Here is a 19,378-nt window from a genome sequence, read left to right as displayed (position 1 = left end):
CATCTATTTGCCGCAATACCTCTTCATTTGTCACTTTATCCACCCATCTGATTTTTAACATTCTCCTATAGCACCGCATTTCAAAAGCTTCTAATCTTTTCTTCTCAGATACTCCGATCGTCCAAGTTTCACTTCCATATAAAGCGACAATCCAAACATACACTTTCAAAAATCTTTTCCTGACATTTAAATTAATTTTTGATGTAAACAAATTATATTTCTTACTGAAGGCTCGTTTCGCTTGTGCTATTCGGCATTTTATATCGCTCCTGCTTCGTCCTTCTTTAGTAATTCTACTTCCCAAATAACAAAATTCTTCTACCTCCATAATCTTTTCTCCTCCTATTTTCACATTCAGTGGTCCATCTTTGTTATTTCTACTACATTTCATTACTTTTGTTTTGTTCTTGTTTATTTTAATGCGATAGTTCTTGCGTAGGACTTCATCTATGCCGTTCATTGTTTCTTCTAAATCCTTTTTACTCTCGGCTAGAATTACTATATCATCAGCAAATCGTAGCATCTTTATCTTTTCACCTTGTACTGTTACTCCGAATCTAAATTGTTCTTTAACATCATTAACTGCTAGTTCCATGTAAACATTAACAAGTAAGGGGGCAGGGAACATCCTTGTCGGACTCCCTTTCTTATTACGGCTTCTTTCTTATGTTCTTAAATTGTTACTGTTGCTGTTTGGTTCCTGTACATGTTAGCAATTGTTCTTCTATCTCTGTACTTGAACCCTAATTTTTTTAAAATGCTGAACGTTTTATACCAGTCTACGTTATCGAATGCCTTTTCTAGGTCTATAAACGCCAAGTATGTTGGTTTGTTTTTCTTTAATCTTCCTTCTACTATTAATCTGAGGCCTAAAATTGCTTCCCTTGTCCCTATACTTTTCCTGAAACCAAATTGGTCTTCTCCTAACACATCCTCCACTCCCCCCTCAATTCTTCTGTATAGAATTCTAGTTAAGATTTTTGATGCATTACTAGTTAAACTAATTGTTCTGTATTCTTCACATTTATCTGCCCCTTCTATCTTTGGTATCATTACTAGAACACTTTTTTTGAAGTCTGACGGGAATTCCCCTTTTTCATAAATATTACACACCAGTTGCATAATCTATCAATCGCTTCCTCACCTGCACTGCGCAGTAATTCTACAGGTATTCCGTCTATTCCAGGAGCCTTTCTGCCATTTAAATCTTTTAATGCTCTCTTAAATTCAGATCTCAGTATTGTTTCTCCCATTTCATCCTCCTCAACTTCCTCTTCTTCCTCTATAACACCATTTTCTAATTCATTTCCTCCGTATAACTCTTCAATATATTCCACCCATCTATCGACTTTACCTTTCGTATTATATATTGGTGTACCATCTTTGTTTAACACATTATTAGATTTTAATTTATGTACCCCAAAAGTTTCCTTAACTTTCCTGTATGCTTCCTCTATTTTACCAATGTTCATTTCTCTTTCCACTTCTGAACACTTTTCTTTAATCCACTCTTCTTTCGCCAGTTCCCACTTCCTGTTTATAGCATTTCTTAATTGCCGATAGTTCCTTTTACTTTCTTCATCACTAGCATTCTTATATTTTCTACGTTCATCCATCAGATGCAATATATCGTCTGAAACCCAAGGTTTTCTACCAGTTCTCTTTATTCCGCCTAAGTTTGCTTCTGCTGATTTAAGAATTTCCTTTTTAACATTCTCCCATTCTTCTTCTACATTTTCTACCTTATCTTTTTTACTCAGACCTGTTGCGATGTCCTCCTCAAAAATCTTCTTTACCACCTCTTCCTCAAGCTTCTCTAAATTCCACCGATTCATCTGACACCTTTTCTTCAGGTTTTTAAACCCCAATCTACATTTCATTATCACCAAATTATGGTCGCTATCAATGTCTGTTCCAGGGTAAGTTTTGCAGTCAACGAGTTGATTTCTAAATCTTTGCTTAACCATGATATAATCTATCTGATACCTTGCAGTATCTCCTGGCTTTTTCCAAGTGTATATTCTTCTATTATGATTTTTAAATTGGGTGTTGGCAATTACTAAATTATACTTCGTGCAAAATTCTATAAGTCGGTCCCCCTCTTTCATTCCTTTTGCCCAGCCCGTATTCACCCACTATATTTCCTTCCTTGCCTTTTCCAATGCTTGCATTCCAATCTCCAACTATTATTAAATTTTCATCTCCTTTTACGTGTTTAATTGCTTCATCAATCTCTTCGTATATACACTCTACCTCATCATCATCATGGGCGCTTGTAGGCATATAGACGTTAACAATCGTTGTCGGTTTAGGTTTTGATTTTATCCTTATTACAATGATTCTGTCATTGATTCATCAATGATTCTAATGATTTTTAGATGAACTTTGTAAAAAAGAAGGCATTTTGCAATCCTTAATTTCAATAAATAGAATCCGTTAATTAAATGCTACATTTTGATTACTTACGTATATATTATTCCTCCTTTGATTCTGAAAAAAATAAATATTAGTTTTAATTTAGTATAGTATCATTGGAAATCTTTTTTTTTATTAATTAATATTTTCTTTCTGTTTTTGTTCAGTACATTTATGACTCGGTATTAAATATAGGTTGGCAAAAATAATACAAATGATTATTTGAAGAGAGGATTATTTCAATAAACCTCTGTCGATGACTATTCTAAGCGAAAAGAAGTTCGTGTCAGTAATATACAAAAACATCATTGTATTGACTGCGTTATTTATTTTAAAGATTACGGAGGACTTATGATCTTTAATTACTAAATTATGACGAATGAGTTTTTCGATAGCTGCATGCTTATCCATAAAATTACGTAACTTCTTTTCATCATATTTTTATGAGATTATAACCTGGTGGATCACATCCATATTGCATCCCTTGTATAAATTACGAGGCTCGGCTGATAAATTTTGTACACTAGCGTGCTGCACGGAGACAAAAGGTACTATCGAGTATGGTGTGGTAGCACATGATAGCTATACTTCCCCTCTACAAACCTGCGATAATGCGTTGAAATCGGTTTACCGGCTTGCTTTCAGTAGTTGTTAAAATGGAGTCGAGTACAGCCAATTTGTCAACACAGTTAAAACAGCGCGCAGTCATAGAATTTTTAACAGCAGAAAAAATTAATTCTACGAATATTTTACATCGTTTAAAAGCGGTATACAGTTGTGAAACTATTGAACTGGAGAACTATGAATAGGTGGGCGTTGAAATTTAGTGAATGTGAAGTTGTTATTACGACAATTGAGAACGCACCTCGCAGCGGACGACCGGTTTCTTGGGCTGACGAGAAACGTCGAAAGGAGCTGGATGATTTGCTTCAAAGTGACCGGCGAATCACTCAGCGAGCATATCAAAAGAACGAGTAGGCCATATTATTGAACAATTGGGTTACCGTAAAATCTGTGCACGCAAACTCTCCTATGGCTCTCCGCAAGCTGAATTTTGAGTCTATTTTGCATCCGCTGTACTCGCCGGATTTGGCTCCGTGCGACTTTCACTTCTTCCATCATCTCAAGAGAGATCTCAAGGGTAATCATTGTATCACCAACGATGAGGTGAAGGAAGTTGTGGTTACTTCGATCATAGAAAGACCGCCAGAAATTTTCAGTGAAGGAATGCAAAAACTTGTCACACGTTAGGAAAAGTGTATCATTGTGAACGAGGATTACATTTTAAAAAAAATACTGCATTTTGCAGCTACGGGATTGTACTTTTATTCTTTTTTTGTTTCATTCCAATATATCTTTTAGTTCCAATGCTAAGCATACATGTCCAAAATTTATCAGCCGAGCCTCGTATTACTTAATTGTTTTTATCATTCGTTACTTTAATATAAAATTAGCCGAATTTAATATTGAATTCCCCAGTACTAAGACTTAAATAACACAATCTGGTGACGATAACTTCTTATTCTGTCTTCGACCTCTTATTTACTGTATAAGGTATCATAGACGAAAAAAGACAATGATGAGTGAAACATCTATTTTACGTAAAAGTAGACAGGACCCGACACACAAATAATGGTATTTGTCTGTCTAAATTCTTCGGTTCGTTACTTCTCGTAGATTTAAACAGTGTACTGTATACAATTCAATGAAATATACTAGTATTCCAAAGACAAAACACCAGTGATGTATTTACTTTTAGCCGTAGGTTTACGAATCTTTTGATACCGATAAATTATGATGTAAAAGAAATTTTTTAATTCTCATTAACTAATTAACTCTAATTCTAATTCTGTTTTTAAAGCTATTATGTCCAAGGCAAAATTGTAAGGATTTTTCTCTTCTATATCCATTGCATCCATAAACTTTTCTATTAATTATTAATAAAATAATTATTGTTAATTTTCATTTACCAAAGCAATATTTTTCTGCTATTCATATATTTCCAAATAGATGAAAAATTCTAACCGATTACAAACTATATTTTTAAACAATTTCATGTTTAAATAATACGTGCATAATATTACTGTAAGCACAAACTTTAATCACCTCAAGAATATTCTAGCTTCGGCTGAAATAATTTGGATTTATGTTTTTAAATATGCAGCCGAGATGAAAATTAATTTGTATATTCTAAAGAAGCTCACTCAGCTGTTGGCTTTTGTTATTTTTATCGCTATTAGTTTTGTCTCTTAATTCATTATTCGCATTGTCGTTTATCTATAAAGTGTTAATAAAAATTGATCTGAAGTGCAAGTGAAAACGAATTCCTGCAAAATATTAAATTTGTGACCCAGTTTGATTGCAAAATTTTTTTTTTCATTTTAAATATATTTTATATTATAACTATGAATGTATGTGGCGTGCTAAATCGGTATCTTTTGTAATAGGCGCGACTATTTTTGCATCTGATATATTCAACTGTTATTCAATTCATTTATATTTAACTTTTGATTATGTTGGTGTTTATGTACAGAAAACAAGAATCTGTTTTTCTTCGGTGTTCGTGAAAAATAATAGGATATTACTGAAATCCATGACGAATCCCGTGCGAGATTTCTTAATCCCCAACTATCGACCAATCAACATCTACAAAAGCTGAAATAAAATTTGAAAATATTGGCATAAAACTAGCTACAAGATTATTGTCTTGTTTGCAGCAAGATGGGGATCCTCCTCATTATGTTCTTAGTAAAATTTTAACTCGATAAAACATTTCCTGAACGGACAGGGCGCTAAGAAACAACGTGTTCATGTTATTTAATGCCTTGCAAATTTTCAACCTACGAAATTGTTAACCACATGGTTTCTTCAAATGAAACTGACTAGAACCACCTCAAACAGTCGATTTTATAAAACTTTATATTAGAAAATGTATAACTCAGCGGTTAAATGTTGCCACGAATTGTAATAAAAGCAGAATTATAACACAATGAATAACACAATAATATTAATCATCACGGATTTCGTTAGAACTTCGTCGGTAAGAGGCGTCGACGGCAACGAACTACGTTTACAGTTCTAAACATGACCTTACCTAGCAGTGAAACGAAAACGGGGAAAAAATTAGCGGGAAAACATTATATTTCAGTTCAGTTAGATTAGTAATAAAAAATACTTTCAAAAAATACCTCAAAACTTGTTAGACAACGGTGTTTTTTCCATTTGATGAACCGCGGGACTTGAATATGTCATTTTATTCATTTTTTTAATCTACCTTTACGAATCGCACCGTAGATAGCAGTACTTGATAGTACAAGAAAGCGTACAAAAGCTTGGTAATGTACTGGAAATAATAAAATTTAAACGAAAATATACTACATGTATTTTTTTTTTAATTCTAAATTAATAACAGATATGATAATAAAATGTAGTGTCTTACCTTTTTTGATATCAGTATCGTTTTGTTAAACAGTTTTATTTATATTACAGAAATTTTTGTTTTTTGAGCGGAAGAAATGATATCTACGGGACTCTTACCGTAAGGTTTACAATTTAATTGTATGTTTTTGGATATAAGGTATCGGTATTTGTTTTGTTTAAATATAATTTTTTTTTTTTTTTTCTAGTGATGGGGAGACTCACTTTTAGCCCACCCGTATATTTACGATATTTATTGCAAAAATAATATTTTCTTACGTAAGTGTACCCGGGATTGCGTCAAGAAGTTGAAGAAGAGTAGGTAATAATTCATTTTGTTTTTCATTACGACGTTCCTCAAAAATTTTTAATTGAATTCTAAAATAAAAATGAAAACAAAGAAAATTATTAAAAAAAAATATATAATGTTCAATTTGTTTTTCATTAGATAGTAAAATTATAAAAAAGTTGTGTTATTATCATTTCTTTCTAATCGATAAAAATAATGCAATAAGCAAATTTGTTGATTTTTTATAAAATTATAGCGATATTTTTTCTTAGATTTCGTAATATAATAAAAATCAAAATCATAAGAAATATTTAAAAAAAAATACTTTAATAAGACAAACTAAAGATTTGATTATGCATTTTGTACCCTTTTTATTAATTACAATTAAAATTTTATGAAAACTTTATTAAAACTCTAAGAATGATTTTTAAATGAACATAGAAATTTTGAGATTATTCCCAAAATTTGTGCCATCACTGGTTGCAAATAGATCGTCCAGTTGTAGCAGTTATAGGAAAGTTAAGCTTTATAATACCCTTTTTATTCTAATTTTTAATTTGATATGCACTTCCTTTTTCATTTTCTTTCCAGCAACCAAGCAGTTCAATTTTCTACTTCCAGAATTTATGGCAAAATAAAAGTTAAATATTTCTTTTAATTTCTATTTTCAATTTTTTTTTTTTAATATTATAAATTTATAACAAGTAATTGTGTAAACTCAAGAGAAATTAAAACGTAATTAATGAAATTATAAAAACAAAAGCAATTAACTCATTTGACTGATAATTAAAAATTAAAGAAGGGTGTTCATAAAGTCCTTCCATGATTACAAAAAAAAAAAAAACTATTAGAGTTACAGCTGTGCGGTTTGCGGAAAAAAAGAAAAAATTATCAAGGTTTTTTATCATGTCAATATTAATAATTTTTTATTATCAATAAATAACGTGAATAAATATGCGCCTTTTGTCGCTCGTAGAACGCCCAACCGATAAACAATTTCACGCTGTTTTGGTCAACATTTCTTCGGTAATTCTAGCAACAGCTTAAGTTATTCTCCGACTCAATGTATCCAGATCAGATGTAGGTATTGCATAGACTCAGTCCTTAAGTTGGGTCCTGGATAGTTGCGGCTATTCAGGAAAATGTTAGTTGTTATTGATTGCTCGATGAAAAAGAAGGGACTAACTAATGATTCTGTTGTGCATCAAACCGCACCACACATTCACTGTAAGAGAATCTCTAATTTTTTCCTGGTAAAGTATGGAATTTTCTGAACCCGTATTCTTACATTATGCCTGTTTACTTTCCCTGAGGTGTGGAAAGTATCCTCGTCTGAAAAACCTAACGGATGGCCGCCCTGTTCGCGGAAGATCAACTACACTTCCACTTTCCTTAAACTTTGCATACCACGCAACGATACTCTTACTATCACGTACTAGTCGTCCGTATTCCCTTCTAAAATTTTGCTGCATAGTTATCGGTGATTTTGACTCGTGAGATACATTGCGTTTTCTTTTTGATTGATGCCATCTTATAAAAAATTGATCACAGTACCTTCTACCCTTCCACTACCTGAAACAAACCAATATAAAAAAAATCGATAACTTTTGCTTTCTTTTGCCGCAACCCGCACAGCTATAACTGTAACACATTTTTGTAATTATGGAAAGACTTTAAGGACATTATATATATATATATATATATATATATATATATATACATATAGAGTTAGATAATGATATTTACTAGATATAAGCATTAATAATGGATAGTGTTCCTAGTAATCACCTATTAGTAATCATTTGTTTAGTTAATATTTAGTAATATTTCTAGTTAATCTTTGTGGAACCCATCAAGATAACATTTACACGTTTATTAAATAAGCAGTAGCAGGTTACGCTAAATGTTTTAAACTAAAGGAATATTAAATAGTAATTATTAATAATTATAATAAAAGCAAATTAATATAAATAAAATAAAATCGTTATTTAAAAACGTAATTCGTTAAGAAAACTTGTGTATACACACACACATATATATATATATATTTATATAATTATTAGTAACTATTTTTTTTTTTTTTTATAATTTCACCTTCATTCTAAAAGGGCTTATTCCACCACAGTTTTTGTTTTACTGTCTTATTCAGCTAGTTTTTAGCTACATTTTTAAGGGGGTAACAAGTCCTAATCTCCAAGATAAATATTTATAGAGATATAAATCAGGATATGCCCTTTCTTAAGTTACGCATGTTTTTTTTTTATTTTTGTGATAAAATAGGCAAATTTTGATATTAGATATTATTTTGTACAAAAATAAATTTTTGAAAAAGGAAACATTCGATAGGCCGTTATAAACATCTTTTTAAAGGCCAAATTTTAGTTTAATCTTAAATATTAAATTTGATTCCTCATATATTTAATTTGTAAAAGGATCAATATGATTTGATAATGTAATTTAAAAAGGGAATTTTTGTGAATTATTTCACACCAGACTGGGAAGGATTGTATGAAACAAGTCAACACAACAGTATGACCAACCGTCGAAATTTTGCTCATTTATTAGGTTAGACCCAGCGACTGATGGATCTTGGGCCTGTCAAGGAATTGCCCAGTCAAATAAACATCTAATGTGACTGCACTGGTCTTGGGAGCAGTAATTAAGATGTCAATATATCACCTAAAATTGTAGGTGTTACAATAGCACCATGGTACGTATTGGTCAAATATTTCATTCGGTCTTACCAGAGTATCCAACCTCCAGCATATTTTATATTTTAACATAGTAGAGATTTTAAGTTTACGAAAATAAAATTAAAACTAACTAATATTATAATGAGTTAAGTACCCAGAAACAAAATCCAGGTTGTCATTAGGGACTCGGAGAATATGTAGCGAGAGAAATGCAGGTTAACTGATAATCCATAACCACGGACTCAGCTATCTGAACTTCAGTAGTAGTTTTGGTGAAACTGGACTAAAACGAGAACTGTAGTCTCATTACATAATATCGATAGCTTTTCAGAATAATGAAATGTTAATAGGTGCACTAAATACGCATAAAACTGCTCTATATTTTGATTTGACTTGTATTCCTTGCACATAATGTTTTGTTGTCCTGTATCACACAACGTCTGATTTACTTATGCCTGTTCCTATATAAATTACTGAGTTTACAGCTTTAAACCTGTTTTGTTTCTTTTTTATGAAATCAATGAGATGATTTAAAAATAATTCCTTTACGGAACGCCGGAAGGTGGAGATATATTTCACCGGCGCTAAGTAAGGAATAAAAAAGATTTCCACCTTAAACTTAAGAAAAACTTAAAATTTACTCAATACGACAATGGTTGCACGTGAAAAAGTTTCACAAGTTTAGCATTCGACAAGCCCCATCTTCTTACAATTCCAGCAATATTTTGGTCATCCCTTGTCGTAAGGGTTGGTCATATCAAAAATTGTTTCAAACTAAAGTTTTAGGTAATACTTAGAGGACTAACGACCACTTTAAACCGATTCAATACTGTACCTATTAAGGAAGGTTTGAATCTTTTGGTTCTACGAAACACTATTTTTTTTCTACCTCCTGGGCCAATGGTTCGTGATATCAAACAAATACACTTATATAAGTTTTAGGCCTTTATCCAAAGAATAGGAATCCTTGTATTAGGTACTTTAAACGAATCCACATTTTACTTAAAAAGAAATTTATAGCGATATTTTGTTTTTGCGAAAAAGCTCCCCCATATTTCAATGTTCCGATCTTGCCCATTAACGAATTTGATCGAGATTTTGGTCTTTATATTTTATGGACAATTTGAAAGTGATTGGCGTAAATTTGCGGCAGTTATCATGTCCATAAGAAAGTGAAATTTATATATATATGTAAACATTTAAACTGACGGTGGTTTTCGGCTCTGGGGGATATGAAACGCGAAGATAAGTTGAAATTTTCCGGAAGTCGAATCATGGTACCCAAGATAATCGATAGCTTTTCTATGAATCTACCTAAATACTAATCTTTTGTAAATTACAAAATGGACAAATTTAATAAATAACAAATGGTATATATAATATTTGTAAACCTAAGGAGTTCTTAAGGTCTATATTTTAGAAAAATAAATGGTATCGGTACTTACACATCATTCTCATAATATGTACTGTAAAACAAATAAAATATATAAAAATAAATACATCAAAAAATTTGATCCAAGCTTTAATAATAATGAATAACGTAAAAAATCTTACAGATCAATAACTATGAGTATGTCTACAATTAATACTTTCTGAAAATCCTCTTCTTTAATTCCTCTTTTTTTAATAAAAAACTGATCTATTTATGTTCACACTAATAAATGAATAAATGTTTTGGAATCTTTTACATCACCACAAAGTCATGAATGAAAGTGGTATCATGTAGCTGTAATCTACATACTTTAATTGCTCATACTTACAATAATTGTATTAAATTATGGAGATTTAAAAAAATATATTCTGGATTTAAAATACTCCTAATGTACAGCAAATATGAAAATAGCTTACCTTAAATTCATCATATAATGATACGTTTACAAAAAAATTTTCAACAAATTCATCTCTAAAGTTAAAATAATGAAAATAATTAACAAATTTGTATAAAGTTGCTAAAATATTACATTAATTCATTTTCATTGGATTTATATCTACAGATGTGACTCATAAATCAGAATTTACGTTAAATTATATTTTATGAATCAAATTTTATCAGACAAACTAATGATTAGTAGTTGAAAATAATTTTAATTTAATTGACCAGAAAATATTTTATTATATTTTTAATTTTAAAAAAATGCATCTAATGGTGATTGATCCATCAGATATCCAGAACAATTTATCCTTAAATTAATGGCAGCTATTCATTAAATATTAAGTTACGGAATTTTTGAGATGTCGCAAAAGAATGATGCTACTCAATCTAAATTGAAGAACTAAATTTTGTTGAAGGTGTTTGAAAACGATAGGCTTCAGATTTTGTTCCTTAGAATGTAAACTGAATGCATTAACAAATTGTTATATTTGTGATAACCTAAACTCAAGTCAAAATACATCTCACACATTTAGCCAATACTATTAAGTTGCCACCAATCAAATTACCATCATTTGACTGTAATATTCTTTTGTGGTAATATTACTTTGCTATGCTTAACGATTTAGTTCATTCTACAAGTGATCTCTCTTATTTTAATAGTTGCATTATTTGTGATCTTCATTAAAGGATACAGCATTTGACACGATAAAATTTTATTCATCACAAATGAGAATTATCTAGTGTCAATTAAAATATTAGAAAGTAGATTTAGTAATAACTTACTTACAGTCATTCATTATATAGAGAAACTCTAAAGATTCATTTCAAAGAGAATCTTTGTCTAGTACTTTTCTGTCTATTAATATGATCAGTTAATCCGTAAATTCACTTAAAGGCATGAATTTTCCAACTGAGGTTGAACTTATCGTAACAGATTCTAACTTCCAAGCTAGACCCTAACATACGTAAGTTGTGGAAGGAAAGATTAGTTTGTTCAAAAAATTCAGAAATTAAAAAAAAAGACAAATATTGGAAAACGTAACTTTTAAACCGAATTTCAAAAGCATGGCTTACACACATCCAGTAGTTAACATATTTAACGTTACTATAAAGGATAACTAAGGAAACTTACCACAATATTTTAATAAACTCATACAAACTAGCTACTTGGTTATCATATCAAGTGAATTTTCTGTTATATGTGTAATTCAAATCATTATATTTATAAACGTAAAACAATATTTAGAAATAAATATTGGTGATTACAAGGAAATTTCAGAAAAAACAAATATTTTAATTGTTAACACCCTGACCATTTTATCAAGGAATGTGTCAATAAACACGCGTGTAAAATATTTTTGGAAAGGCTTCATTTATTAATTACATGAAACATTTGTAAAAACCTCTTCTTAGAAATCACATCTAGAAATGAATATGGATGTTTCACTGTAATATTCCGAAGTAAGCTAAAAATGAAACTAGTTGATTCGCTTAACAACGCCAAGCAAAGATTTTTAAGCTTGGAAAAAGCAAGCTTAACCGCAATCTTTCTCTCAATAACAATTATTGTGACTTAATTTGTGAAAACTTAAATTCAAAACAAGTGTCTTAATTCACATGATTAGTTAACTTCAGATTTATACGTCTTTCACTTGCATCATTCCATATTAAAAGCAAAATTTAACAATTAAACGAACTGTTTTTCATGGTTCAGCTAAATATTAAAGTATTTTATCACTTAAAGACAGATTACTAATTAGGCCTATTCTTCAGCAGTCTTTTCTCAGTAATTCTCAGATTTAAACTACATAATTCTTTTCACTGTTTAGCCAATGAAATTGTATAGGCAAGTTTTGGTCACACCTAGACAGCAATCTACTAAGAATTTTATAGTGATGAAACTTTTATACAAACCAAATACACCACACAAAGAACACTATACAAGTTACAACATATACCCATACACAGTCACACAACAGCGTCCTACACTGTTTCTTCTCACACCTTCATTTGGTAGTGTTGCGACACATAACGCAACGCAAACGTAACCCAAGGTGGAAACTATCGTATCGATGGGTGGATGGCTCTACGTACTGAGTTTCAAACGATCTCCTCTGGGCACTAGGTTGAACCTAGTTGTACGACGCCCTAGCTCCAGTACGCGTGCACTCTGCTGGAGTAGACTGTTAAATCATCGGTACTCGGGAAACCGTTTGAAAAAACCAACAAAAAACAAGGGTTTAAAGAGACTTCGACCGACGTTGTCAGCCGAAGATTTAAGTAGTGATAAGGAAACTAAAAATGTTAGGAGACTGGTGAATTTTCTTGTATACGGTTTCTTGTTTTGAGATACGAGGAAGGTAAAATCTTTTGGAAAAATTTCTCCCTTCATAAAAAATAAGAGCGTCAAACAGTTTGTGGGTCTCTTAAATCTCTTAAAAAGCTCAGGAATGGCACCCTACTTGTTAAAGTAACTAAGGAAAACAATACCGAAAACTGCTAATATCCCTTAAGTATACATGAACTGACTGAATGATAGTTTAGCCCAACTAAGGCTGCATTTAGAATTAGTATCCAATTTACCATCGGAAGCATTCATTGCTGCATTAAAGCGCTTTATTTCTCGTTGAGTATTGCAAATCAAATATTTTTTGATAACAAACAAACTTTCAAGGCGGCATACAATATATTCCGTGGATATTGTTCACAATATTTAAATCAAAGTACTTCCAATCAAACCAGTACAATATTCATTCCTTTCCAACATCACAAGATATAAATAGACATATTTAAATTCACCCCCATTATATGCTGTATCTTCAGGTTTGAGTAATCCACAACAATTACCACTTGGACACGTTCTTACTGAATCACCTTTCACCTCGATTCCTATTCCCGATTTCACTGAGATTTCTATTAATCGTTTAGACCGTTGCCAATCAAAAAATTTACGCAGTCCTTTTGGAATTAATTGTCGAAAGATTATTTAAATCAATTGCAACAACGTAACAAATTGAAAACTCCTAAGAGGAACATTTGTAAAGGAGACTTAGTATTAATATCAGATGAAAATACTTCTTTACACTGGAAACATGGCTTAATAAGAGAAATATTTACAAGATCAGACAATTTAGTGCGTGTTCCGATCGTCATAAATTCTTTTGGAATACTTCGTAGACCAATACACAAACTATATTTGTTACCAGTCTTAAAGAGTTGAACAAGTGCTTATATCCAAGGTGTATTTTCAAACACAGAAATTATTTATTTAATCACTTATTCGATAAATCTACTTGTTCAACTGATTTTCTTCTTCAAGGTATTAGCTTATTCTAAGCACTTAATTAATTCAAATTTATTTATTCAAAGAACTTACTCAACACAGGTTTCTATTTCTTTAATAATTTACGTGTTTAAAGTGCTTATTATATTCAAGATTATCTATACGAGAGTTATTATTATTTATTTCATTGCACAAGTACAGATGAACATTCATAAAAAAAGTCCGATTGTTAGGCGGGCACTACGTTCAGATATGAATACTGTAATGATTTCTTTTTTATCTTGTAAAGAGTCCTGTTTTCATAAAATTTCTTATTATTCTTTATCGTGTTGTTCTTTGTTTCTTCAGTCTAGAACGGTTTATCAAACGATTCACATGTCTCGTCTTTTTAGGATCTTAAAAGTTAACCTATCTAAAGTTTTCAACGATGAATCAAATCTTTATTTGTATGAATTTATTTGATACACAGACTCTAAAATACTAAAATTAAAAAAAATTATAAAACATTATAAACTAATTTAAACAAATTAGTCTAAACTATAAATATATTGTTCACTCCATTATTTACCCAACCGGCAACTCTGCACAATTTATTGGCTAAGTCCTTAAATGCACGGAAATAATTGTAGAAGTACATTCAGTAGAATTATAAAATTTGCACTATAATTTTAGCAATATTATGAAGGTATATTTATGGTTTTCCTTTTTTTGATTAATACAACGAAAATAAGTTGCAGTATATAACATAAAAATTCATTTATAAATATATATATAAAAAAATACAACTAAAATACAAAAAAAACATAAACGAATAAGCCATAACATTTGATGAAAATTATGTATTGAGTGTTCTTTGGATGTACCTGTATTCAAGTAGGAATTTTTTTAAAAGAAAAATATAAAAGGAAACAGAAAAATAATAACAGATTGAAATGGAATTCAACTGTATTTATGAGATGAAAAAGACGTTGCAGAGGAGAAATGTAAAGAATCAGTTTCCTCCTATTAAAAGATAATTCTGCTAACGGAGAAATAAGCATCATATTATAAACTAGCCAATTTTAAATAAAATTGTTTTATAAAGACTACTTACTGTTTTCTTAATTTATCAAGATTAGTTTCTCCAATACATCTGCAAATTATAAACAAATAGCCATTTTAATAAGTTAATAAAAGAAATTTAAAATAAATAAAAAAATAAAATGCAAAAATCTCATTAAAATTAAGTTAATATTTAAGCTCTGTGTTCATTGTTATTATTCTTATTTTTTCTTTATAATAATAACAATTTATAAAAACTATTTTTATGAATTTTTAATTCAACATTCCTCTTTACACAGGAACTTTCCATTTAAACTTTCCATCTTTTTCTGTTATCTGTTCAAATTATTTTAATTGCATAAAAAATTTATTTTCATTAAAACTAAGATTGATCTTAGAGAACGTTGCAAAAACTATATCCCTTAATATTATAGAAATATTTATGTATCCACTAATTGTTATTTTTTTACCAGAAGACACAAATATGTACCTGCATTTAAAATTTAAGCAGTTTTTTTAATATATTTAAAACGTGTGAATCATGCGATTGCATAATATCAATAGCATTCAAAAGAAAACAAAAAAATATCAGCAATGTGTCATCCAAAAAATTTGACTGTATCTGGTAACAGCACAAAACCCAACTCAGGGCTGACATGCTCATGAGGAAAATATAGTAATTCATATCGACATTAATAATAGGGTGAAATTTGTAATTTAAACGAATAATTACATTTCTACAATTTGAGTAAGATGAGGTGAACTAGTATTTTATCAGCGTTTCGTTCCATGTCGAGCCGTCCGGTGCTGCGATCTAGTGGATTCTAGCGCTAGCCGGAAAAGTTAAAGCCGTACTAGCATTCTACGTAGAATCCCGCGCTGTGCGGTCGCATTTATCATTTTGTTCGGATGGACAGTCAGTTTTACTCATAGTTACTAGTATTCGGCGCTCGAATCAGATCTAAGGCAGTCATCATACTTTTAGTCTGGATGAACTCTATTCTTTGTTCGGATGAATATTAGCTTTACTGTTTTATTTAATTTTTTATTTTTATATGTGAAGTTATACGTTATGTTACAATTCATTTCATTAACTGTCAAGACGACAATTCATTAAACCATTATTCAACATGCAACAAGGCGTTTTCTTCATTCATCACCTATGAAAATACAGTCCAACCTCGCTGTAAAATCTACCAATCAGTGCCAACTTCTGAGACTACAATGCACATGATTCAGAACTCAGGAAGCTTATTGATTCCAGAAGTGGAGGCCTGTTTGGTGAATGTTGACTTGCCCTCACATAGCGTCAATGAGTTGCTTGTTTAACAGTTTATTAATTTGGCCGAAAATTATAATTATATGGTATTAAATCTTGATATTATGGAATGCAGGTAGTATAGCTACTTGAATTTTTGTACTGTTTTCATATAGTTTCAGTATGTAAAAGTAAACATTTTTGTGACAGGAAGCTAACTGTGAATTGGGAGATTCTGTTCTTGGTAACATTTAGTGTATCTTTTAAAATTATGGCATACTATTGATGAGTGACAGTTTTTAGTTCAAAAGGCAAGGTATCATATTATCCATAAATTTAGAATGATTACCATTATTTTTCAAAATGAAAATGTGCTTCATCCATATCTATGATGGATGGATAAAGCTTGAATGTCACTATTGTTTTTCATTGCAAGTTATTATACAGACTTAATGACCTAACTATATCCTGTACTGCTGCAGAAAATATTCTGTTATAGTAAGAACAGTAATAGATTTTTTTATGTTGAGGCTGCAAAAACCAGAGAACTGATGTTTTTTTTTCTACTCTCCCTGTTAAGACAAATGCTTTGCACAAAATCTCCTTGTGCGATATTTATATACAACAATCCTTAAGTAAAGTATAGGTAAACTTATTACCTTAAATATTGATTTTACATAAACACAGTGCATAATAACAATACAGAGTATAATAATAATATCTTATTATTTAACAGAGGATTACTTTTTTTTTGTTAATGAAAAACAATATCTTGATACTCACTGGCACAGAATGTAATCTGGGCTATCATAATAGAAAGTTTAACAGACGATTACTGTAGAATGAAAAACATAATATCTTGATATTCACTTACGCAGGATGTAATCTGAATTACAATAACAAAGAGTTTAACGGACGAAAAACACTAATATCTTGATATTCACTTGCACAAAATATAATCTCACAATCGTGGATTTTATATATGTCTACATAAGTTCCTTTAAGTTAATATTTTGTCATACAATTATAGAGAAGAAAAAGCACAAACATAATGTTTAAAGGATCTTTAACATACAATAAAACGATTCATTGTTGAAGAATATGTGTAATTTACTTGTCAACTGCATGAAGTGTAAACTTTGACTAAACAATATTAGAATTGTAAGACGCACTAATGATTCTTCGAATGATGGTCGGAGACTGTGATCAGAGAGAGACACTGACAAGAGACTGCGAGAGACTGCCAGATGACACTGCGAGAGAGAAAAACACAACGAGAGGCTGCCAAAGGAAGAAATGAGTAGTGGGGTGCCGGCTTATATAGTGTAGGTGGAGCCGAGTGAACTGTAAAGAGCCGAGTGATGTCGATAGAAGCCGAGTGCATCCGAAAGGAGCTGTGTGAACTGTGAAGAGCCGCTAAATCGTCAGGCACCGAGTGAGTCATCAGGAGCCGAGTGAATGTAACATGTTTACGTTTTGTTCTTCTTCTTTTTTTTAAACATTATACACATGAAATAACAGAGTTAAATCTTAATAAATAATCAATACAAAAGTCATAAATAAAAATCAACTGAGCATATATTTATATGTACGTTGAATGGAATGCATAAATTTCAGTGTATGAAAAATTTCTTATTTATAATTGAAATAAACATTAGATCGAAATACTGTTAAATTTTAGATGAAAACAAGTCAAATACCAAACCAGTTGAATTAACTTAAAACTGCTTTACGCATTGGCGTAAACACTCCCATTATTTAAAATTTTCAGAAATTTCTAATAATCATTTGTTGACATTTCTAAAGAAGCTCTTCAACTTCAGTTTGTTGTCACTGAATGACTTGCATTGTTAATAATATTTTCTGGACGGAAAGACATGATTGATCATCTTTGATTTGATTTTCTAATCTTGTATAAACATCAAATGGGACTACTTTTAAACAAACTAATATATTATTCCTATTTGTATTGTTGATTCAAGTGATATAGTCATATACATTAATACGATAAGACATATATATATCTTAAATTTATTTTAGTATCAGAGCATGAAAGTTCTTATTGTTATTCGAATCTTACTTGTTCAAAAAATGGCTACCTTGGCCATTTACCATTTTAAGAAAAAACAAATCAATAAAATTCCTAACTTACTATTTTTAAAATAACAATTAAATAATAAAATATAAACAATAATTACTTTAAAACAGTATAAATACTAGTCTAAGTACATATACTCACCCTGATAGATAAGAGTCGTGAATTCCAATATACATGCCCTTTATATAACTGTAATTAATTGACAATTATTATTAATAAAATTTTAATCCAATAACGTAATCATCAATAATTTACATTTAACATGGTTTTGAGTACACTTTGACATTCACTAAGGGAGTAATAGAGCATGAAGTAGACATAATTCAAGCATAGGGAGCTTTATTAATATGCTCACATACCTCGCAAGGCAACTGCTGGGGAGATTTAAATTTATTAAAATATTACGCTCTAAAATTTCAGTGTTGATAAATTTTAAACAGTAATGAAAATAAAGCCATTAATCATCAATAAAAAATTAGACTAAAGAGGTTTATTTGAAAATAACATTTTGATACCATACAAATAAACTTAAACTACATAATAGGATTCATAACAAATACGATGCATAAAAAGAGAGGAAAACGAGGGTGTGACGGACAGACTCGTGGGGAGCTGCTGCTGTTCTCTGGTGCTTCCAGGGGTAGGCAGTGGCTATTAGGCACGGGTTTTCCAAAGCTCCCGAGCACTAAAAGACTGCAGTTCCCCACCTGCGGTGTCTCCTCTAGAGGCGAGGGCATAATGACTGAGTCCCGGCTTTTGGAGTGAGGGAACATCCCAAACCCATAGGGGAGGACACCCGTCTTATGACGCTTCCGGTTACCCCTCCCCCGCCCACACACGTAATATCATACCACCAAATATGTTGTTCGCAACAACGAAATTTATTCCTAGTTCCCTTAGTGAACTCAACTTTAGTTCATTTCCCTTGACTTTATTTCATTATGGACTCTGGTCTGTTCTACCAAGCAGAAGCGGACAGACCTCCTACTCAGACTCAGCTCCAGGAGTGGG

At 30.9% G+C, this 19,378-nt stretch overlaps 1 protein-coding gene across 11 annotated transcripts in view; it reads right to left on the bottom strand.

Annotated features, from left to right (window-relative positions):
* LOC142333042 (uncharacterized) overlaps positions 1 to 19,378 on the bottom strand; it is a 70,258-nt gene that overhangs the window by 39,305 nt on the left and 11,575 nt on the right. For 6 of the 11 annotated variants that reach the window (XR_012758498.1, XM_075379838.1, XM_075379839.1 and 3 more), the window contains exons 4-8: positions 18,509 to 18,556; positions 15,064 to 15,102; positions 10,260 to 10,280; positions 6,112 to 6,210; positions 2,467 to 2,490 (exon numbers count right to left, since the gene is read on the bottom strand). Coding sequence is in view for 10 of the 11 variants with exons in the window: in XM_075379838.1 (XP_075235953.1) it covers positions 2,467 to 2,490; positions 6,112 to 6,210; positions 10,260 to 10,280; positions 15,064 to 15,102; positions 18,509 to 18,556 (231 nt within the window). In the remaining variant the exon portion in view is untranslated. The remainder of the gene's footprint in view (positions 1 to 2,466; positions 2,491 to 6,111; positions 6,211 to 10,259; positions 10,281 to 15,063; positions 15,103 to 18,508; positions 18,557 to 19,378) is intronic. The other 5 variants (XM_075379841.1, XM_075379842.1, XM_075379834.1 and 2 more) reach the window with 2 other exon arrangements.

This window comes from Lycorma delicatula, chromosome 12 (genome assembly GCF_047948215.1).
Source record: "Lycorma delicatula isolate Av1 chromosome 12, ASM4794821v1, whole genome shotgun sequence".
NCBI lineage: Eukaryota > Metazoa > Arthropoda > Insecta > Hemiptera > Fulgoridae > Lycorma > Lycorma delicatula.
This window is presented reverse-complemented; position numbering and strand designations above follow the sequence as displayed.